Consider the following 22628-nt stretch of genomic DNA (forward strand, 5'->3'; position numbering starts at 1 on the left):
ATACGGAGCCGCCGCCGCCACCTCCTGTTCTTCATCGGGAGGCCAGATCTGGAGCACGTTCGGGGCTCCGGAGAGGGGAATCTTCGGTCTTCGTCATCATCAACCCTTCTTCATCACCAATTCCATGATGCTCCCCACCAGGAGTGAGTAATTCCTTCGTATGCTTGCTGGACAGTGAGAGGTTGGATGGGATTCGTCATGTAATCGAGTTAGTTTTGGTGGGGCTTGATCCATAGTATCCACTATGTTCTGAGATTGAGTTGCCATGACTTTGTTATGCTTAATGCTTGTCACTAGGGCCCGAGTGCCATGATTTCAGATCTGGACCGTTTATGTTTTCACCATCATATCTATGTTCTTGATCCGATCTTGCAAGTTATACGTACTATTACGTGTTATGATCCATATACCCCAAGGTAATAATAATTGAGCTTCTTTCCGGTGATTACTGTAATTTGAGGAGTTCATGTATTCACTATGTGTTAATGCTTTGTACCAGTTCTCTATTAAAAGGAGGCCTTAATATCCCTTAGTTTCTTTGTGGACCCCGCTGCCACGGGAGGGTAGGACAAAAGATGTCATGCAAGTTCTTTTCCATAAGCACACATGACTATTTACGGAATACATGCCTACATTATATTTATGAACTGGGGCTAGTTCTGTGTCGCCCTAGGTTATGACTGTTATATGATAAATGTCATCCAACGAAATCACCGACCTAATGCCTACGAGTTTTTCACATATTGTTCTTGCTAAGTTACTACCGTTGCTACTGTTGTTACAACTGCTACATAATTATTGCTACCGCTGTTATCGTTACTATTACTGTTACCACTGCTATCAAAAGTATCATACTACTATGCTACTGATCACTTTGCTGCAGATATTAAATCTCCAGGTGTGGTTGAATTGAAAACTCAACCGCTAATACTTACAAATATTCTTTGGCTCCCCTTGTGTCGAATCTATAAATTTGGGCTGAATACTCTACCCTCAAAATCTGTTGCTATCCCCTATACTTGTGTTATATCAGTCAGTTCATGTTTCCTGCATGTTTTCGGTTTTGTAGAAAATCAATATCTAGGAAGGTTAAAATACACCAACAATTTAATATGATTTTTCTGGAATATATGTGATTTTTGGGTGAATGAATCAACACAAGATGGTGCCCAGGGCCCACACGGCCAAGGGGCGCGCCCACCCCTTGGGAGCTGGGAGGCAGTGTGGCAGTTCCTTAAGTCGGTTGGAGCCCTTCTTTCGTCGCAAGAACTTTATTGGGGTAATCCCCTCAAAATTTTAGCCCAATTGAAGTTACGGATCTCGACTATAAAAGAAACGGTGTTTGGCCAGAAAACAGAACCGAAACATAGAAAAAAGAGGGGTGATCCCATCTCAGAGGGGCTCTCGCCCCTCCGGGAGCCATGGTGGCCAAAGACCACAGGGGATAACCTCTCCCCATCTAGGGGGAGGCCATGGAGGAAGAAGCCGGAGGGAGCCTCTCTCCCCTTCTGGTGGCACCGGAGTGCAGCCAGGGGAACCATCATCGCGGCGATCATCTTCACCAATGTCACTGTCTTAACCTACATCTTCATCATCTTCCTCACCTTTTTTCAACGGTCCACTCTCCCACAACCCGTTGTAATCCCCTACTTAAACATGGTGTTGGACGCTATGGATTATTATTATGGTGATTTCTTGCATCTTCTTTGTGTCTGAGTAGATTACTGTTGTCCTATGAGTTAACTGGTGCATTGCCATGATTGGTTTGAGTTGCTTGTGGTTATGTTACTGTCCTTTGGTGCCCATCATATGAGCGCATGTGGACAATACCATAGGGTTAGTTTACGTTGATAGGGCTATGCATATGGGGGTAGGAGTGACTGAAACCTTGTCGGACCATGGAAATTGATACATACATGATTGAAGGGGGGCCAATATATCTTAATGCCATGGTTTGTCTTACCTTAATGAAGTTGTTAGGATGCTTGCTAATATTTTCAATCATAAGTACATAAAATTCTAAGGGGTAGTATGTTAGCAGAGGCCTTTCGCACATATAAACTTGCAATAATGATTAGTTTAGTAACTTAGCTGATTGCCCAGGGACCAATATCACACATCATACCACCACTATTTCACACTTGCTATTTGTATTATATTGTACTATTACTTAGGCAGCACCTAATTTTATGTTTAAGTTCTCCGTTATTTCGCAAAGCTACCACTTTATACTCGCAACGTAGTTTTATTTCTTGTTTCTTAGATAAAACAAACACTCGGTGTACGTAGGATTGTATCAGTGGCAGATAGGACCTGACAGAATATTCATTTTACCTTTAGCTCCTTATGGGTTCAACACTCCATCCTTATCGCCTCCATATTTGGGAAGTGCTACGACAATTCCTTGCACCTGGCGATTATCAGAAACATGGAGAAAGAAGCCACATCGATTCAGAACATTAATTATTATTTAGAAAAACTAACGCCCACACGTGTGGCAACTTGCACATCGCCCACACGTGTGGCAACTTGCACATCGCCCACACGCCTCCATCACCACTTATTTTGCCATGTATTAATAGATGACATCAACAGGAATCTTTTTGGTTTACGGCTTAAAATGTTTTATCTTCTAATTAATAAATCAAATTAAAAATCCGTTTTCACCATTAAATCCGTCTCGACGAGATCTTCAAAACTAGATCCAATGTTGATATGTTTCAACGAATATTTTTTTGCCCAAAAGTTACCACGATGTTTACACTGTAGTTGCTATAGTGTTTAAACTAAAATTGCCATGTGGCAATTTTAGTTTGTAGAGCATGGCAATTTTAGTTTTTTGATAATGGCAATTACAGTACTTTGACCATAACAATTAGTTTTTTTATGAACCATGTCAGTTTTAAGTGCATGTATCATGGCAATTTTAGTTTATGGTTCATGGCAAGTCTAATTTCTTAATTCCATGTTTTATAATATGTCAAAATTTACTTTTAAATGTAGAAGAAAATAGCTAAAGCATATCATGGCAACTTCAGTGTAAACATCATGGCAATTCATGTGCAATAGACATGGCAACTTTTAACCAAAAAAATCATCGAAATATATTTATATGAGATCTAGTTTCAAATATCTCGTCGCAGGGGATTTAATGGTGAAAACGGATATTCAATCGGATTTTTCATTTAAGAGATAAAACATTTTAAAAACTAAAAATCCAAAAAGATTCTCATATGCATGCATCCAGTGATGTGGCATAGTCTGTGTGTTATAAAGCGTGTGTGCGGCTTTGGCTCACACCACACGTGTGGGCGTTAGCGTTGTCCTTATTATTTTACACAGTAAAATCCTGATCTATTAATTATTTGTCATGACGGTACAAAGAAAAATAGAAGTGATAAAAATTACATTTAAGTTCGTAGACCACCTAGCGACGATTACAACCACTCGAGTGAGCCAAAGGCGTGCCTCCTTCATCGCCCCTCCCTCGCCGCATTCAGGCAAAACTTGTTGTAGTAGACAGTCGGGAAGTCATCATTCGAAGGCCTCACAAGACCAGCGCACCCATCTCCAATGAAGAGAAGCGTAGATCAGAAGGATCCAAGTTGTAGACAAATGAACGAAGACTGGATCCATGTCAACCAATACCGACTGAATCCCGACAAGATCCACCAGAGATACACCTCCACATGCCCTCCAACAACGCTAGAGCCACCGCCTGGACGGGGGCTAGGCGGGGAGAAAGTTATTACATCCTCAAGGAGTTGTCACCACACCTTTCGGGGCAGTACATAAACCCTAATCGACCTAAAGAAAAAGCCTTAAATCAAAGCAAGAATCCTCCCGTTGGCAAGGTCTAGGGTCCACCGTGCCTCCGTGGCCACAAGGACACCGAAGATGAGGCAGACTGATGGCAACGCTGGCAGGATGTCAAGAAACCCTAATTGCATGTGCACTCCAGTCAGAAGGTGAAGGGGTCATAAATAATTTTTAGGGGCATTAATTATTGGTAATGTCAAAAATCTAGAGTCAGACTTTTAGGCATGGAAAATCAAATGTTTTTATGGCAATTTATGTGTCGCGAGGATGGTAATGTACTTTAGAAAGCCCAGTAAACCATTGCAGAAAATGATCATGGCAAGGTTTTTCCATGCTTTCTAAAAACGTTGCCATCCTCGCGAGAACATAATCTACCATAAAACATGTTTGATTTATCATACTAAAAAAATTGTAGTGAAATTATTAAGTATACTAACATAGAGCCCCATTCTTTTCTTTAATTGATGTGCCACATCGACATTTGGCCTATAAAATTATGCTAAGAGACTATTAACATAACATATAAATTTAATAAAGATCTAGATCGACTAAATTCGTGAACAATTTAGCTGGGGCAACAGTCGATCCAACAGTTTCCAATGCTTGAACGTCTCATTCAAAGATTAAATATGCTTCGTTGTAGGCAAGGTCTCGGATTATAAAGAAATGATCGGATAGCCTCCTCTGCAAATGGAGGTAGGGTTTTGTCAGATTGACGCAAAATTATAGTAAAATTTTATACTTACTATACTGCTGTGTTAGTATATTTTTCATTACTTATTTGACATACTTAACAATAACAAAAGTTAAATATTAGTTGTATTATTTATTTATTATATACTAGCAAAAGAGCCCGTGTGTTGCAACGGGAAAGAAAACATAACACACATTCTTAACTCAACAACCATCACTCAAGACCACAATAGGTTCATCTCCTTTATTTTTGCGAGGCATCATATTTACTAGATCGGCAACGCGCCCTGGCGCGAGGGTGCCGGTCCCAACGATATGGTCAAGTGATGGAAGATCAAACGGCATGATGCATTTACATGAAGGCAAGTTTAGAACATGTAACAGGATAACCGATTATCAGGTTCAGGGCTAAGAAGAAAACATTGGCACCAGAGGCGATACAACTATAAAGCCATAGTTAGGCATACAATAGATAGCTTGGTTCAATTGCCTCCATGAGTGCCATTCCATTTGAGATGCGACGCATAAAATGACCAACAAAATACCAATGACGTTTGTCCTGCTTCCGGATGCCTCTGTTTTGTGCCCACCAAATTTGACAAAAATTTTCATAATTATTAAATATATCACTTTACATATGAGACAAAAATTTTCATAATTATTAAATATATCACTTTACATATGAATACTGATGCATGCACACATATGTAATGAAATTAAACTTGACTAATGCAACAACAGAGTGAAAGTCTCATGAACACGGGAAGAAATGTTACAAATGTTCTGCATCCTTTTGACACTACCAATCCAAAGTGATCATTTCTATGGGCAATTTTTTTCACAAGCCTTATTTAAATTATGTGTTTGATAAATAACACTGGCTCTGAACTGTACATGACCATAAAAAGTGCATACATAGATCATTTTCCTGTGATAATATGATATACAAAAATCCTTGATAAATAAAGTGTATCTATGTCAATAGTACTTTCTCCGTCCCGAAATATCTGTCGCAACGAACACACATTTTGAACTAAACATCATTTTTCAATTACATCCTTATACAATTCAAAAGTTGGCGATCCGCTCCTCCCTCTCCCTCGTGATTCGCTCCTTCCTCGCGTCGTCGCCTCCAGATCTCGCCGCTGGCTCCAGGCCTCTGCTCCTCCCTGCAGCTCCAGACCTCTTCTCCCCGCAGCTCCAGGCCTCTGCTCCTCCCTGCAGATCGCCCCAGGCCTTGCCCCAGGGAGCACTCCGCAGGCCTCTGCTCTAGCAAGCTCAAGGCATGGGGGAGCTCCAGGCGAGCTACAGACATGGGGGAGGAGCAGCAAGAGGCAGTACCTTGCTGCCCCAGGTTTCTCGCATGGCCTCCCTAGGCTCCAGGAACCGCAAGGCCATGCTCCGGGCCATGCTCCACGCCCAAAATGCCTCCACCGCGCTCCAGGACGCCTCCTCTGCTACGTGATGAGGAGGATGGTGAGAAACATGACTTGATCTATAAGAGAAGTTCTGTCTAATGTAACCTATAAATCGACAAGTTGGCTTGAAAATTGACAAATTGATCTCTAAGAGAAGTACGCCTGAAAAAATTAAAAATTACAGTACACATGCAAATTGATCAGCTCTTGCAAATTGATCTCTCATTTTTTTGACCAGAGTTAAATGCCAATTTGCTATCAACATGTAATTCTAATTTCAATTTGGGGTTTTCTTCCATGTATGCATACAATCAGGAGTACAAATGATCTCTAGTTCTTTGAAATGGTGATTGTTGGCGTTGCATCACTGATGGTGTAGTATACTGTAGTGAAGAGAAAAATGCAGCAAAGGCAGGAAAGAGTTACTACTACAGGCGAAATTTGTTACTGCTATACCTTCTTAAGTGCGCAATGAACTCCTGCTTTGCCATGTGCTTCATCTCCTCCAGCAAGGCGGGAAAAAGTTACTGCAATGCAACACAAGGACCAGCATGAATCCATGAAGGAACTGGCACACGTCCACACGATGCAAAGCTTGAGCACGCAAGAGTCACCAAAATTGTGTGCATTGTGAACTGAATTAAAATTCAGTTGATTTACTCAAAATACATTCATGGCAGTAAAAAAGAAACCATGAGCAGAATCATGAGATGATGGCACTACATACTGTATCAAACATTTGTTGATACCAAACATGCTTGGAGTACTCAAACATTTAAATTCATAGGTACTGTGAATTTAACTCCATGTTTTAATAACTCCAACAAATTCAAAGTTAACTGAACATTTAAATCCATGGTGTGCTACTTGCTCTGAACATCCATGTTTTAGTAATGAATGCAACCAAGAGAAGCTCTTTAATCTCCTAAGGAGACAATAATGTATAGAAGAGAGACAGCCACCCCGTGTAAATTTGAGCACAACCATCTCAGAGAGCTAAACCACCTCTCCACACATTCTTTGCAAAGAAGTTTAGTGCCTAAGAAGAATATGATCTAAATTCACTGAAATAGGCAAAACATGCAAGTCCCAATTCCATTAAATCAAACAAACCTAAGGATCCAGCCGGTTTGAGCCATCCAAAATTAAACAAAAACGTGATGTGCGTGCGCACACACACACACACACACACACACAAACAAGAACGAAAGTTGCAATAACCAAATTGGTGGGTGTGGACAAGCAGAGCATAGCATGAGAAGGAGAGAAAGCAGAGAGATACCTTGCATGGCGTCCAGTAGGGTTGGAGCAGCGGCGGCCCAGAGGAGCGAAGCGATGGTCTTCCCTTGCTTGTGCCTGCGTGCATCAGGGAGTGAGGGAGGAAGGGGAGCGGCCAAATCAAAACAAGCAAGCAGAAGGGGAGGGGGAGCAGAATAGAGACCTTGCATTCTCATTTTGTGGTGATGGAGAAGAAGCACATGGCTGCCAATGTCGGTGTCGTGGTTGTGGCCGAGGTGGATCCGGCCGGCGCCATGCTGGAAGCAAGCAGAGGATGGGCTACATCCCCATGCGAGACTTGGCCTTGTTTCATATGTTGGCCAGAGTTGTTGAATGTTTAAACATAGTCCTGTCGTGGTTAACAAACGGAGGTTATTACCATATGACATATTCTCTTGCATAATTTTTTTTCGTTCACTCTGTAAAATAGCAGGACATCATTGTACTTCATTTAATGTAAGTAAATCTTATTTAACCTAGCAAAATATAACGTGAATGTGTGCCTCCCACAAATTGATATATACAAATTCCTCTTGGTCAAGCAATAGAAATAGAGGAGATATTATTTGACGCTCACTGCCTCCAAATAATTGATCTAGAAAAATGAGGAGAAGCTCACCTAGGAGAAATAAGAATGCAACCTCATAGCCTCCGCCACTGGATGCTTCTCTACAGAGGACTCGAACTTCCGTTGTGCCATCAAGGTCATGGTGAGCGCACCGGCCCTCTGTTGTTCATGTTATGGTGAGGGCACTATGGTTACGATGGACTGAACTATCTGTCAGTACAGCATGCGCCGTGGCCTTTGATGCCATATAAACCTAGCTTGGATGCCGAAGAATCATTTCGTTGAACATCTAACCTGCAAGAACCCACAAAGAGTACCCAGATTTGAGAAGCTTGCAGACTACACTTTCTGCGGAAAAAATGAAGGAATCAATCTTATTATTATTGCTGCATATTTTTTAGGAACACGTGAGTGCTACTGTACACTTGCTTGAAATATTGATAACATATCTCCAGTCCAAAAAAGAGGCATTTTTCTTTCAAAAGCATATACTACTGCAGGCTGCAACAACTCCTATATCATGTATGATGTCGATCTGAGTGCCAATGCAAAGATAATGAATACAGGAATGGATTGAATTAGCATTCCTTATCTGAAAAAGGACTGAATTAGCTTCCTTTATATCTCAAAAAGGACTGAATTAGATTCCTTTCCTAAATTAGATAACTACATCAAGGTGATACAAATACAATTGAACCACCACCAGTTAATTTAGTAATCAGTCCTATCAACCTAAGCTATGCATGCCTGACAAACACTAACCTTCACAGCACTTCACACTAACCTTCACAGCACTCAGAACCTCCTAAGGTAGATGTGCAGGGGGTAGGAAGAGGGGGTGGAGCTCACCACGAGATTAACTTCGGAATGTGGTATGAAATAAACACATGGGCAGAAGCTCTAGCAAGGCATTGTAATTGATGAAGCTAATGCACATCATGCCAAGGAGATAAAGAAATATGTTAACAAATGTGAATGCAGAAATATGTTGGAAGGCTCATTTGTCATTGATATTGGATAGAACCAGGGGTTCAAATACCAGCAGCCAACACCGCTAATTTTCTCTTAAACCAACATGCCCTTCTTTCAAAATGTTTAAAAATATCATCATTCGTGCTTTCGTCTTACAGTAATCTCCAGTACAGTGTATTAACTTGAAAAAGAGACGAACTAAATCAAGCTAGGCAATAGAAGAGCAAGAGGAGCTTACCCATCTTCTTCTTCCCGCGCTTCTCCAGATGAACGCCGGCGGCTCGGCTCGCGGCAGCGTTTCAGGGCAGGCGCGCGGGTAGCGCTGTCGTGGCTCACACAAGCAGTGCCACGGCCGTTTCGTGGCACCAACAGACATGGCCCTACAGATCAACAATTATTATAATTAAGAATATGAACAAACATGATCAAGTGCAGTTCAACAATCAGATAGGATAAGAATAACGAACATGCTATACACAATAATCATAATAAAAGAATAATAATTGAGGCCTCATCCTTAACTTGTAACAGAAAATTAAGTCTGCACTTGATCCTGATTTTTGCTAGTAATTAGTGAGTCCCTATTATTAGCAAAAAACGGACCAACATTTATGCAAATGGCTAGAGAAATGAGAAGAGAAGAAGAAAAGGGATCGACCTGCAGAACAAAGACCGGCGCAGCAGGACGAATCAACCAGAAGCACGAGCACCCGCAGCGGACCAACCTGCAAGGGAAAAAGAGCAGATCAAGGATGAGCTCCAGGCAACCACAACTGGGACGATTGGGAAACCTTGTAACCTCTCATGGTAGCAGACAATGGTAGGTCAATCGAATCCAGCACGGACAACACCAACTACGACAGCTTGAGGCGGTGGAGTTCAGGAGAAATCCCCGCATCTGATCCAAAACTCGATAAATAATGTTCCTGCAAATACACAGACCGCGCAGCATTGGTTTCTTATGCATTGAAAAACTAAGCATATAATTAAACATACAATGATTTGTACTTTGAAAACAGTAGCACACAACTGAACATTTTGGGCAAGTGTACAAAAGGCTTGCATAAACTTCTCAAATTAACAGTAATAACTACAAAGGAAAGGAATTCACAAATAGCATTGACTTGTGAACATGAATGTCTAACAGAACAATCATAAACCAAAATCTGTGCATCTATTCCCAGTAAGAAGATATACTATAGAATCTAAGAACCAAAAATGCAGTGTATCCGCCCATGTGGTGGACTGGCCATGTCTGTCTAATCACCATGGATGATCCCAAACTATGAAAGCACCCTGCATACTTCGTTCAATATAGCTGGTTCGCTTTAAACCACAATCGTATATTCCCAATATCCACAGCCGCTAGACCAGACCATAATCATCTCAGAGCTGGACGGTGGGGGCGGGGGGGATTAGGCTACCTCAGTGATGATGGAGAGGACGATGATGTTGCGGAAGGTGCGGCAGGAGAACTGGGCCCGGCGACGCATCCGCGCATGCACGACGACCTCCTCCTTGGACAGGCAGTGCATGCGCTTGTCGTAGTTCTCGCGGCCGCCGAAGAGCCCGCCTACGTGTCTACTTTCCCCCACAGTTTTAATACTGAAATTATTCCCACCTCCCTGGTTCCACCACTGGGACAAATTTAACACAGAATTAAGAACAAAAGAAAGGCCATCCAATCCCTCGAGTTTTGTCAGGACAATGCATAAAACTGTGGGGACCCCTAATTAACTTGCAGAGTTGGTACCCAATCAACGCGATAGTTTCCCATTATTTGCAATTATGACTGCTTAGCAAGCATGTACAGTCTAGGTTGTACAGTAAGTAATTATTTGAGGAGCACATTGGCCCAATCTAAGATCGGTGATGTAGAGACAGAGGTTTATCATAAAAGATCTCCCTTATAACATAAAGCAATTCCTCTCCAAACAACCAAGAGCTTTAGTTGGTGCAGCGTTATCAACGACAGGCCATAATACAGGATAAACCAGGCCATTTTATTTTCCAGGTAAGTGCCCACCTTCCCAATAAAATCAGCTAAATATAGTGCACCGCAGCTCAACCGAGTTGCGTCAACTGCTGAGTCCAGGGCATTCTCCACAGGCGGCTTCTGCCGTACTTGCGCCACGAGAAGTCGTCCGCGGGGATCTCTGCCGCCTTCGTGCTGATTTCCGGTACGCGAGTCATCCGCCGAACCCGGGACTTCCTGCCGGTTCCATTCATTCAATCTTTAGCAACATGGATAACACCGGCAGACGAAGAACGGAACAACGAAATCCATCCCTGGGTGAATCGAATCTGCTAGACTACTAACCTGCGCTTGGAGCAGTGGCAGCGGCCACCGGAGGCGCCGTACTTTCCGCCGGCGACGTTCTCGGAGTGCGCGTGGTCGTGGCACTTGCGCTTCTGCCCGCCACCGGCGCCGGTGGATACCGCGGAGGACGCCAGCGGCGGCTTCCCGCAGCTGGCCGAAGGTCTTCTTCTCCCCTCCTCCTTGCCCTTGCCCTTGGCCTCCACCGATCTGGAGAGGCGACCTCCGACGAGGCTTGTGGCGCCCCCATCCTCCCCGGTGCGGTTGACCCGCGGCGCCCACGCCTCCGGCAACCGTGGCACGAATCCGCGGAGGCACGCGCACACCCGGCGACGCCCTTCCTCTCTGGCCGCTTCCTTCACAGCGGGAGGATGGCCTGGGCGAGCGGCGGCGGCGGCGGCCGACTGGCGCGGGCCTAGGGTTTGGACGGGGGAAGGGAGAGAGGCGAGGCGGGGGAAGAGGAGAGGGGTTCGCCCGAGTGGGGAGGCGGGTGGCGGCGGCGGCGATGTGGCTGCGGGAGGCGGGGGGGGAGGGGGGAGAGGAGGCGCGCGGGAGGGAGGGCGGCGGCTGCGGGAGGGAGGGAGAGAGGAGGCGGTTAGGTCTCTGGACAGGAGCGCCCCCCTTTTATACCCCCAATACGCGAAATGACCAAAATACCCCGGTGGGGGCACGGTATTTACATTTTGCTGCCATTATTATTCATTCCAGCAGTGTCAATCCCAGATCCAACGGCCCAGGCTTCTCCAGATCTCGATCGGACGGACGAGAACGCATCAAGGGAACCGATCCGACGGCCGAGAGTGCCTGAGCTCTAAGGAGCCTTGTAGGAACATCCTTCTCTTATTTATTGATGTTGTCGCTTATTTTCCTTCTCACCCTCGCAGCCGATGGCCTCATGTTCACAAAAAACAACAAAAAACGTGTGTTGAATATGATTAATCCTAAGGTGTCTCTCTTCCTCTCTCCTCACTCTCCACCTCTCTCTCTCGCTCGCTTTCTCTCACTCTCGCGATGAGAAATCTGTTGTTTTCCCCGCGACATTTTTTAGAGGTATGCATGTGTAGTTATCGATAATTTTTTTTTCATATATGTTATAGTAGGGCGTTTATTTGCAATCTAGATCGCCGCCGGTATGAAAAAACGGATCTTGCGCTATAAATTATAAGTTTGCTTCCATAAAAATATTTTTAAAAATATTTAACAGGTAAAACTAACATCATATTTAGATTCCACACATTTTTCTAATAAAAATTCATATATAATATGTTAAAATCAAAGTTACGGTTTAAAAGATACAGATAATTTATAAAATCATTTGGTTTGACTCAAATGTATTCCAAAATAATATTTAAAGATATTTAACAGGCAAAAATAATCTCATATTCATATTCTACGTATTTTTCTAATCACATTTCATATGTAACTTGTTCAAATCGGAGTTATGGTTTAAAAGATATGGATGATTTTAAAAATTATTTGTTTGACTTAAATATGATCCACGGATGAATTACCTAAAACATTAGGGGGGGTTTCGAAAAATGTAAAATAACGGTTCAGGCGTGACTTAAATCCGGACGGCGGGTTGATTTCAAGAAAAGACGGGGACTTTTGTGTAAAATACGAAAATAACGATTCATTTTAATCTAAAACAAGACTATGGGTTGAATTCTTTAAAATAAAGGGACTTTTCTAAAAAAAATCCATGACGGACGAAAGAAATTCAATTTACTTTATTATTAGGTAAAGATTTGGAACATATATCATTAGCAAATACTCTTATATTGCGATGAATTCAGTTTCTACTATGTAACTTTTTTATGTTTTTCATACTTTGTAAATTTTATTATAGTTTATACATATTTATGTGAGATATCTCTAAAACATACTATGATTTAACAAATATCGTAACAATGCATATTTAATCATATGTGTGGGACTGCTTCAGATATACTCATTTTTTTAGCACGCATGTACAAATTTAACCATATGTGAGTGATTACACAATGTACACATTTAACCATATATTTATTAAACCATATATGGTTTAATGATATTCCCACATACTCTTTCTTTAAAAAAAATAATGGGCATACATATATGTATGCGTACACATCCATCAGTGATCGTAACAACATTAGGCTCAAGGGTGTGCGGGAACTGTCCAGAACGGCGGTGACTGAGATTGCTCCCGGTCCCGGGCAATCTCACCGAGCTCGCGTACTTCCTCCGTATTGAATCCAACTTCGTACACGTACATGCGGCCGTCGTAGGGGTGTATCCAGTACACGCTGTTGGGCAGCAGCCCAAACTCGTTGGCCGGGCACCAGCCTGCGAAAGCGTAGCTCGAGCCGCCGGCGAGGATGGCCCGGTCGCCAATGCTGCCCACCCTGATAAACCTCTTGCCCGCGAGATCCACCCTGTAGACGGCGATGTCAACGATGGCTCCACTTGGCCCAAGGCATTTGCCCCCACTCCCTTTATTTTTCCGGTTGTATGTTTAAAGCCCGTGTGTGAGAAACAGATATGTTATTAGCCCACCAGCGAGCAGCCCATCTGTATACAATCAGGTGGTTCTGGCTAGAAATGAATTAAGTTTAGGTCGAGTTTGAGATGCGTTCGTCGCCTGATCTACTGCTCGCATGACCGCCGCCACGACCTGAAACCGTCGCGCTGACGCCTGCTGCTCTACGCTGCACATACAAGACGCCCCTCTAGCGATCAACCGGCCGGCCGACTTGCCATCCCCATGGAAGAAACTGTACTGATCTATCATTCAATCAAGGTATAAGCCCTAGGTTTAGACGTTTAGTTCTCTCTTTTTTTAATTTCCACATTATTATGCTATTCTGATTTCCGTGTTTTTACGCAAAAAAAATCCGTGTTACAAAGGTAGCATATTGTATTAAATATCCATGTGTATAAATTTGACTTTTAAATTGGCAATTAGATTGATTGAATCTAGATTCACGTCATAATTTTGTATAAATTTCACTTTTAAATTTGGTTGGCTTTATAAATGATCGAGCCATTATCTCGTATCCATGTTTCTGGAAGAAAAAAAATTATATATATCTTTGCCCCCTCTCGTTTTTCGTCCTGGGCACGTCGTACTCGGCCGCCCTGACCGACCAATAGAACTTGCCGCCGCACGCCGCGAGGCCAGACATGAACCGCTTCGCGAATTTGCCCCACGGGGTTCGCATGCCGCCCAGGTCGTACACGTACCTGTCCCACGGCGACGGCGTGCCGCCGGCGTGGCAGTACCACATGGTCGTTTCATCCGAGCTCGACCTATACCGCTCGAGAACGACCACCGTGCAGCCGCCGGGATCCGTGGGCTCACCGGACAGCGCGCAGTCGGTGCCTGACGCCGGCGGCGAAGCCCACGGCGGCAGCGCGATCTTGTCACCATCAGAGGCGGCGGCCAGCGGGTTCCACAGGATGGTGGCGAGCGTCGCCGGGTCCCAGAGGAGCAGCCAGCCGCGCGATGTCACCCAGCTCCGCTTGCCGCGCAGCAGCTCCTCCATCTCCTCGCAGGGGCGGCGTGTGCCGTCCGAAACGCTATACAGCGTGGTGGCATGTTGGTCATTGATGTGCCCGAAGACGAGGCACGACAATGACAACACCCTCGCCATGGATGTGCGCCTGCTTGCGGCTGCGATCCCACGGACGTTGTTATCTGTCGCGCGCGCGTGTCACCCGCCGATGCGATCGGTAAATCCCCGTCATGCATCACTTTATATAGGCGCGCACGTGACGGGGCATGGGCCGATCGATGACGAGTCGGTGTCGTGCCCCTCAAGGATTCACTAAATCCACGTGATACTCGGAATCAGTTTTAAGAACACATTAGCTAAATGTCACTTTAGCTAATGGGTCGGTCGATTTTGGGATTCCCGAAGAAATTCGCCAGGGGAAGGCCGGGGGGGAGGAAGGAGAAGGAAGGGGCTCGCCGGAGGGCTACCTCATTATCTATCTTAGGGTTTAGGGTGGTGGCCGTGGTGGATGACAGTGGTGGGGTGGTGGTGCGCTCCGTTGGAGAAGAACACCGGATGTGGGCGAGGCTAGAGGGATGGTCGGGGCGGTTCACGGGAGGGCGGTGCGGTGAGACGGTTGCAGGAGCGCCGTCGGCTGCAGGCGGCGGCAACGGGCGGTCCAGCAGGTGGTAGAAAAACCATCTGCCTGTTCCAGCTCCGACGTAGGCCGGTGACAGCAAAATAACTTGCTGGTTGTAGCAAATCCATCTGCCGGTTCCAGCTCCGGCGTCAGCCAGTGGCTGCAAAATTTCTTGCTGGTTGTAGCAAAATTACCCATCAGTGATAGCTTTTCTGGCGCGAGTTGCAGCAAAAAACGCAACACCGCAGTCGCTGTTGTAGCATATCCTGTCGTCGTCGGTAGCTTTTCTGTTGTCGGTTGTACCAAAAATGGCGCACCGTCATCGCCACCACAACCTCGCCGTCGTCGGTTACGACATATCCAATCGCCGGTTGTAGCACGTGCTAATGTTGGGAAACGTGGTAGAAAAAAATCGCACCTACGCACACCCAAGATCAATATGAAGATTCTTTACGGGTTGGGATCACGATCGTTACCGACTCCGAGTTGTAGCGGAAGAAGACGAGTCGGTGTAGATCATACTTGAAGTCACTCGAACCGTAGATGAACGATCCATCAAACCGCTCACGAACCGTCCCACAATCGAAAGACCGAAAGCACGACCTCTTCATAGATTGCAAGCGTACGGTCTTCACGATCCGGCAGCGGTTCCCCGTCCAGCGCTAATCGTCGCCGGAGAATTAGAGGGAGAAGAAGAGAACCGCACAGAGCTTCTCTATTATGAGGTTTAGAGAAAACTGGAACTAGATCTAGCTAGATCAAATTAGACGAGAACTAGATCAAGAGAGAAGTAGAGATGCCTTCAAAACTTATGAACTAGATCAAGAGAGAACTACTTCATAAGTTTATATGTTGAGCCCCAAGGCCGTAACTTGGGAGTGGGCCTCTCCAAAGTCGGTTTGAACACAAGGAAGAGTCATGCTCGGATTCTAGCACGAAACGCCAAGGTTCTTGGCGTTTTTGGAAACGCCACGAACATTTGCGTTTGGCCCAGGGCCAGACGCCATGGACCCTGTCATCTGGTCCCTAACCTCTGTAAAACCTCCATTTGCGTTGGCCTAAAGCCTCATGGGCCTTACCCTTGGCCTATCCAATGTGTCCTCGCACCAGAACAGTTATGGAAATATCTGAAACTCTTTCAGAACTCTCTTGAAACTATTGCTTATATTCCTGAAACTATTCCAAGAATATTTTCTCATAACTCTTGTTCCACTAACACTCAGCAGATCGTGATTCTCTTAAGCTTGTGACCCTATAGGTTCGGTAAAACATAGACATGAACAAAAACCCTTTTGTTCAATGACCAATAGCGGAACCGTGGACATTCATATCGGTCCCTGTGAATACACGAATGCCATTCGAGTGAACCTTTGGTTATCATGTAATGTTCCCTTTGCTTCACTATATTTCAGAAAACCCGGATGCATCGGTATCCTCCTGAGTCATCACATGTTCACTATACCGTTATCCTCGTTACCGGTTTTGTTCTTCTTCCCCGTTGTCGTATTCCGGCTCGGGCAAAGACCGGTGATTGTGCCTGGATTCCAAAAAAGCTCGACTACCAGCGGCAAGTTGAGGACTATAATTGGGAGGTGAAGCGGCAACCTACAATTTATCCCCTTTAAACCAACAATTAGCTTCAATGTGGCCCCATCTATGACAAGTCCGCCAACGGATTCTATTGGTGCAACTGGGCCTTCTACGGCCTGAAAGCGGACACTGGACACAGAAGGCCTCGCCTGAGTTCTAGACGCACCCATTATATTCGTAGGCCCAGACTCATTCGGGTCAAGAGTTTGAACCGTCGAAGATCCCGCCCTCCCTAAGGCGACATTATTGAGGGATGTTAACACAGGAGAAATTGACTGATGAACTGAATCAATGCGTTTGAACACAGAACATGATTGAGGAGGAATACCTCCTGAAGAACGACCAAGATCAAAGAAACGTGGCTCATGAACCACAGAAGCCTAAGAACAGTGATTTCTGGAACGGGGAACAACAGACCAACCCTCCTCCAAAGAACCAATAAAAGAATGGTAGTCTGGGAACAGATCAAGGCCTTCAGATCCCAACAACAGAAAATCCACACTAAATAGGTTGTTCGATATAATACTACCCCGAATGATTTCAAAACCAAATTCATTAGGGGATCAAGGCCTTCAGATCCCAACAAGAGGAAATCCACATGAAATCAGGAAGGTCGTTTACATCGTCTACGAGTTTACTGACAATAAAGTTAGAAGGCTCGTCCAACCAACTAGATGAAGTGTTATTACAGTAACTGAAATGAGCTAGCACATGAGCCGCTTGATTCCAAAATCTATAACAATACTTATAAACGACCTTCCCGATTAAAGTACTAGTGTCCATATATTTTGCGAATATTGCCGCCGAGTAGTCTCACCATATGGTTTGTCCATCATAGTAATTGATTACTTACAGAGAATCTAATTCGGCTTCTAACCGGTTACACCTAAAGGACTTAGCAAAAATCAGCCCGTCTCGCATGGTCAACGCTTCTGTTGTTATTGCATCCATCGCGACAGGTATAAACTTGCATGGGGCTTCCAAAAAATTACCTTTGTCATCACGCATAATAGCCGCCGTAGCACCAACCCCTTCGTCCGAGTAGTACACGTCATAATCATTTGTTCTGTTTTTTCCGAAGACATAGTCGTTTGCTCGAATAGACATACCGTAATTAGGCGAAACAACCGCTACACTAGCAGGAGTATATAATTTAGTAACCACTACCCACATGCGACGATATGTGTCAGCGGAGGTAGAAGCCCGAAACAAGTGCGGGCAGGCAGTACAGCGTGCCACCGGCCACTCACATACAGACACCACCAGTGTCATATCTGAACGGTGATGTGCCTGGTCTCGTCCCCCGGGGACAGCGAGAAGGTGGCCTGCTTCGAGGTGTTGCCGGCGTTCACGGTGACCACGTACTCGCCGAGGTAGCCGCTGAAGCTGTATGCGCCGTGCGCGTCCGTCGGCCCGGCGACCTGCCCCGTCTGCCACTCCTGCAGCAGGCGGTCGACGACGTCCCCCACCGGCAGGTTCTTGAGGTTCCAGTCCGTGAGGCACATCTGGTAGCACCCGCCCTCGTGCAGCGCCGTCCAGAGCATGACGCCGCTCACCGCCGGGTGCGCGTACGCCTCCCGCAGCACCTGCTCCAGGTACACGGCCTGCGTCTGCGCGTCGAACTTGTTGTTGATGTCGATCTCGGTGAACCAGATGGGCAGGTTGAGCGTGGCCAGCTTGTCGAGCACGGCCCTCATGTAGGGGATGTTGGGCCTGGAGAAGTGGCCCTCGAGGCCGATCCCCTCCAGCACGGCGCCGCCGGCGCGGAGGTCCTTGAGCCGCGCCACGTACGCGTCCACGGTGGAGGAGGCGTCGTCGCAGGTCTCCACCACGTTGTACTCGTTCATGAAGAGCGTGGCGAGCGGGTCGGCGTCCTGCGCCACGCTGAAGAACTCCATGGTGGCGTTGGCGCCCAGCCGCTGCTCGTAGAAGTTGAAGTGCAGCATCTCGTTGTTCACGTCCCAGTGCGCGAACTCGCCGCGGTAGCGGGTCATGAGGCTCTGGATGCGCGTGTTCACGGCGGACCGGAGGTCCTCCGGTGACAGGCCCTTCACCCACCGGGGGGTGGCGTCCTGGTTCTCCCAGAAGATGTTGTGCCCGCGCACCATCACCCGGTGCGACCGCACGAACGCCAGCATCTGGTCCGGCACGTCGAACCGGAGCAGCCCCGACGCCGGCTCCGTCGAGTACCACTTGAGCTCGTCCTCGAACACCGCCGCGTTGAACCGCTCCACGAACCACTTCTGGTACGCGTCGTTGCCCAGGATGGTGGACGCGATCGCCGACCCCAGCGGGAAGTCCTTGGACGTCTGCTCCACAGACACCGACGCGCCGACCACGCGCGTGCCGTGCGGGTCGGCGACGTGGATGGTGGCCATCCTCTTCCTCCTCTGCTTATATACGAACCAAAAAACAGATCAAATTACCCGCAAACTGCCAGGGAAGATCAACAACACCAAAAGCAGCTACCTTCCGGATCGTATCTTTCTGGTGCATCGACCATTGATCCGTCGTGAACGGCTGGAGCGAGGCGCTCGCAGTGGTGATCTTCATCGGGGTCCTATCAGCATTCTGAAATGCAAAACCAACAAGGTGACACGCTTCAGCAAACAGTTTCGTTCGAGAGGCAAATCTCTGGGATTTATCACGTATGTGCACCTGGAAGAAGATGACGGAGGTCTGAGTTGGCCAGTCGAGGACGAAGCCGCCCTTGAGGAACGCCCAGCAGTCGCTCCTGGCGAGGACCGTCCCGATGCACCTCGTGCCGGAGTTGTCCGGGGCCAGCCTCGCGGTGATGAGAGCCGAGGGAGAGCCCTCCAGCTTCACCCAGCCCGAGAAGGTGTACATCGTGGACTTGTTGAGGTTGTAGACCACGAACGCCGGGGACAGGACGCCGGTCTCCGTCGTCTTGTACCCGTTGGGGTCGTCGCCGTTGCCGTACTTGAGAATCCCGCCGTTGTACTGCGCCGGCTCCGGGCGGCCTCTGCACTGAACGCCACGTACATCACACAGATTTAATCACCACTATTCCACGAGCGATGCATGGGAGTGAACTATGCTGCTCCAGTTTACTCGTCGTCAGAGCTACCATGCATACGCACTCAAACTTCCGTCAGTCCATTGTGCATGGACAGGACAGCGACAGCGTGACACAAGACTAAAAGTTCAGCTAAGCGTATATTATACAACTAATGAGCAGTAAGCAGATCATTTGGTCGGCCTGAAAACGCATGTGAGCAGTAGGCGTGTGCTGCGCTTGCTTCCAAATAAGAGCATCGAGCAGACAGACTGAACTAACTCGTCATGATACTTGTAGCCATTTCAGAACATACCGTAGACTAATGCTTCAATTATGCCACGAAAAGTGTGGTATAATACTAGTTGTCATTTGTTTGTGTGTGATATTTTAGCAGGTTGGTGCGGGTGGGCTTGTGGTCTCCCAGCGCACACATGGGAACAAAACTGAAATAACTGAAGAAAACGTCAGGTGCACACTGTGGGAGGAAAGGAACGTTGGTGGTCCAGTGGATTTGGGCGTCCTCATTTCGCCCCCATTCTCTTCCTAGTTAGTTCTAACCCCATGACATGAGCTCCGGAAGAGCACTGCCCTCGCTGATAAACAATGCAACAACAGTTGACAAAGACCAGCTCTGTCAAACTACCACACTCTCACCAAAGAAACTCGCAGCTACTACTGGAAACTACTTGGAGAAAAGAACGCAGAACAGAGGACCGTTCAGTAAGACTTACGTCCGTGTGGGCAGTGTAATCGTACCAACCATCTGCATGCAAACAGAACATATAGTTCAGACAGTGTTACATGCAACACACTCGGACAGTAAAAGAGACTGGAAGAGGAACAGAAGCAAAGAAAGAAACTGACCAGGAGGCACGGCGCCGACAAGCCCGCCGCCGCAATGCACCATCAACCACGCGAGAAACACCACCGCATGGCCTAGAGCAAAGCTACCACGGCTCCTCATCTCGCACCAGCTAGCTAGCTAGCGCCGTGCTCTGCTCCCCCAGCTTCGTCTGCTCAAACACAGAGCTCCCCTCACAAGCTAGCAGCGAGTGGATGCTGAAGAAGAATGTATGTATGAATGTGTGTACCGGCTACTGCTATGATCATTCAGGGCAAGGAGAGCTACTCCGTCCAGGGCTATATATAGCGGCTCCCGGGTAGAAGGCGGCCGAGGCGGGGCACTTGGGCGCACCGTCGCTTGTGCGCGCCCGGGTGGCCGCTCCCCCCTCCCCGCACCTGGCGGGCCGCCATTGGCCGGCACCGGGTCACGGGCCGCCGGCCGTGGGCGCCCACCACGTCGGTACGCGCGGAGGAAGCGGTGCGTGCGCGCCTTCCTTCCATCCCCGGTTTGGTGCAGTGAGTGAGTGCCCTTGTGGTGCTCTCCAGCGCCGGGCCTAGCCAGCATGCCCTGCTCGCCCAGTGCCAGTGGGTTGGTTCACATGCGCGCGGTAAGATCGTATCACATCACAGGTCCTGCCTGTGAACAACCCCCGCCTCATTCCGCTGTCTCGTACCGGCCCCGTGCTCGTCGCCACGGGAGGGGAACGTACCCCTAAGAAAAATAAGACAGTGCTGGCCTGGAACTTTCTCATGTCGTTTCGTTCTTGGGTTTCACGGCCCGTGCGCGGGTTAAATTCTAGTGGTGGCGGCGTGGCGAGTTCACGGTCGCGGATGGCTTGTCACGTCTGTCGTGCGTGGTGCCGTGTCCGGGAGTCCGTGGAGTTAATAGAGGATGGGTTGCACTGTAGTCGTCCAGAGTTCATCGTTCGTGATGATAGGGGATCGCGTTCCCTGCAGGGCACAGCTAGGGTCGACGTTGCATTAACTAACCAGCAGCAAGCATGTGACGCAATTGAGATGGAAGGCAACATGTGACACGCCCGTCTAAGGAAGGGAAGCTGGTCATTAGTACGTACTCTAGATAGCAGCCAGTTGGTGGTTAGGTGTGGTCTATTACGAATTTACAGTTGACAACATTGGTATTCTGCCACAACAAATACTTTTATTTGAAAAGAAAGGCAGGTAGCCGGTAAAACAAAAAGCCTACCGTCCCGGCATATAAGATTAGTAGATTACACAAATAAGTTGCACCCGTTAACCCCTAATTTGCCTCGCATCTGATTTTGGCCATAATTACAGTTGACGTAGCGAACTTACTGTTGAAGATTCTTGCGTTGCACTCGTTCCACAACTGATATGACAAAAGCATTGTAATAGAAACCATAGCCTCATAACACACAAAGCCATCATGAACCATGGCGAACCATAAAGATTTTCTTTTTTTTGGGGGGGGGGGGGGGGGGGAGGGGGGGTCCTTGTTTTGAAAAAAAAATGAGGATCTATTTGGTTGGAGACTAATATGGCCAGCCACACAAGTGTGGCTGAAAAATTGAACGCCAAATTTTGACAAAAGTTGACAAAAAATGTCTCCATGACAAGTTGGCCATATGGGCAATAAAGTGTGGCAAAAACCCTATTTTACTTCAAATTTTGAACTAAAACAACGGCTTGCTTTTGAACGGAGGACAATCTTTGAGTTCAGGACGAACAAAATGCATGACTGAACAACTTCGCCGGACCACGGGAAAGGAGGGCTAGGTTTATTTTTTTGAAAGACAGCAGGGCTAGAAATTTTTTTGGTCACGACTTCATCATAATAACCCTAGCCTTCTCTTTCCTCCTCCATAAGAAAACGTCCTAAGCTTTCCTCTTCTTCCGTCGAAGCCGCCGGTCCGCCTTGTTGGGGATATACACGACGTGGCTAACCCACCCGTCCGCGCGGTTTGCCGCGCCTGCGATTGACTCGTCCGTCCGTACCGGCTTACAGTGCCGTGG

The 22628-nt window shown here is 46.9% G+C and overlaps 2 protein-coding genes across 2 annotated transcripts; both read right to left on the reverse strand.

The window, feature by feature from the left end:
* Window positions 1-5407: 5407 nt before the first annotated feature.
* LOC125554831 (uncharacterized) lies at window positions 5408-14772 on the reverse strand. Its single transcript, XM_087520811.1, has 11 exons — window positions 14144-14772; window positions 11069-13560; window positions 10775-10960; window positions 10173-10385; window positions 9407-9674; window positions 8987-9128; window positions 7828-8070; window positions 7372-7557; window positions 7213-7286; window positions 6387-6457; window positions 5408-5966 (listed from the first exon to the last, which is right to left on the reverse strand). The coding sequence occupies exons 1-2, from the start codon at window positions 14698-14700 to the stop codon at window positions 13206-13208; spliced, it is 912 nt and encodes a 303-aa protein (XP_087376937.1). The 5' UTR covers window positions 14701-14772; the 3' UTR covers window positions 5408-5966; window positions 6387-6457; window positions 7213-7286; window positions 7372-7557; window positions 7828-8070; window positions 8987-9128; window positions 9407-9674; window positions 10173-10385; window positions 10775-10960; window positions 11069-13205.
* A 3044-nt stretch (window positions 14773-17816) lies between these two features.
* Window positions 17817-20930, reverse strand: LOC125552314 (endo-1,4-beta-xylanase 5). Its single transcript, XM_048715821.2, has 5 exons — window positions 20655-20930; window positions 20522-20553; window positions 19430-19759; window positions 19241-19342; window positions 17817-19161 (listed from the first exon to the last, which is right to left on the reverse strand). The coding sequence occupies exons 1-5, from the start codon at window positions 20752-20754 to the stop codon at window positions 18040-18042; spliced, it is 1686 nt and encodes a 561-aa protein (XP_048571778.1). The 5' UTR covers window positions 20755-20930; the 3' UTR covers window positions 17817-18039.
* Between the last annotated feature and the right edge of the window lie 1698 nt (window positions 20931-22628).

Source organism: Triticum urartu, chromosome 4A, assembly GCF_056163025.1.
Source record: "Triticum urartu cultivar PI428250 chromosome 4A, HENAU_Tu73, whole genome shotgun sequence".
Lineage (NCBI taxonomy): Eukaryota > Viridiplantae > Streptophyta > Magnoliopsida > Poales > Poaceae > Triticum > Triticum urartu.

What these genes read in the sequence shown, in the direction of transcription:
- LOC125554831 (XM_087520811.1), bottom strand. Translation starts at nt 14,700, where the DNA reads ATGGCGAGGGTGTTGTCATTGTCGTGCCTCGTCTTCGGGCACATCAAT. An exon ending in AGGACGAAAAACGAGAGGGG is followed by an intron (nt 13,561 to 14,143) that starts GCAAAGATATAT and finishes CGGGCTTTAAAC; the next exon opens with ATACAACCGGAAAAATAAAG.
- LOC125552314 (XM_048715821.2), bottom strand. Translation starts at nt 20,754, where the DNA reads ATGAGGAGCCGTGGTAGCTTTGCTCTAGGCCATGCGGTGGTGTTTCTC. An exon ending in TGTCGGCGCCGTGCCTCCTG is followed by an intron (nt 20,554 to 20,654) that starts GTCAGTTTCTTT and finishes GTTTGCATGCAG; the next exon opens with ATGGTTGGTACGATTACACT. An exon ending in ATTACACTGCCCACACGGAC is followed by an intron (nt 19,760 to 20,521) that starts GTAAGTCTTACT and finishes CGTGGCGTTCAG; the next exon opens with TGCAGAGGCCGCCCGGAGCC.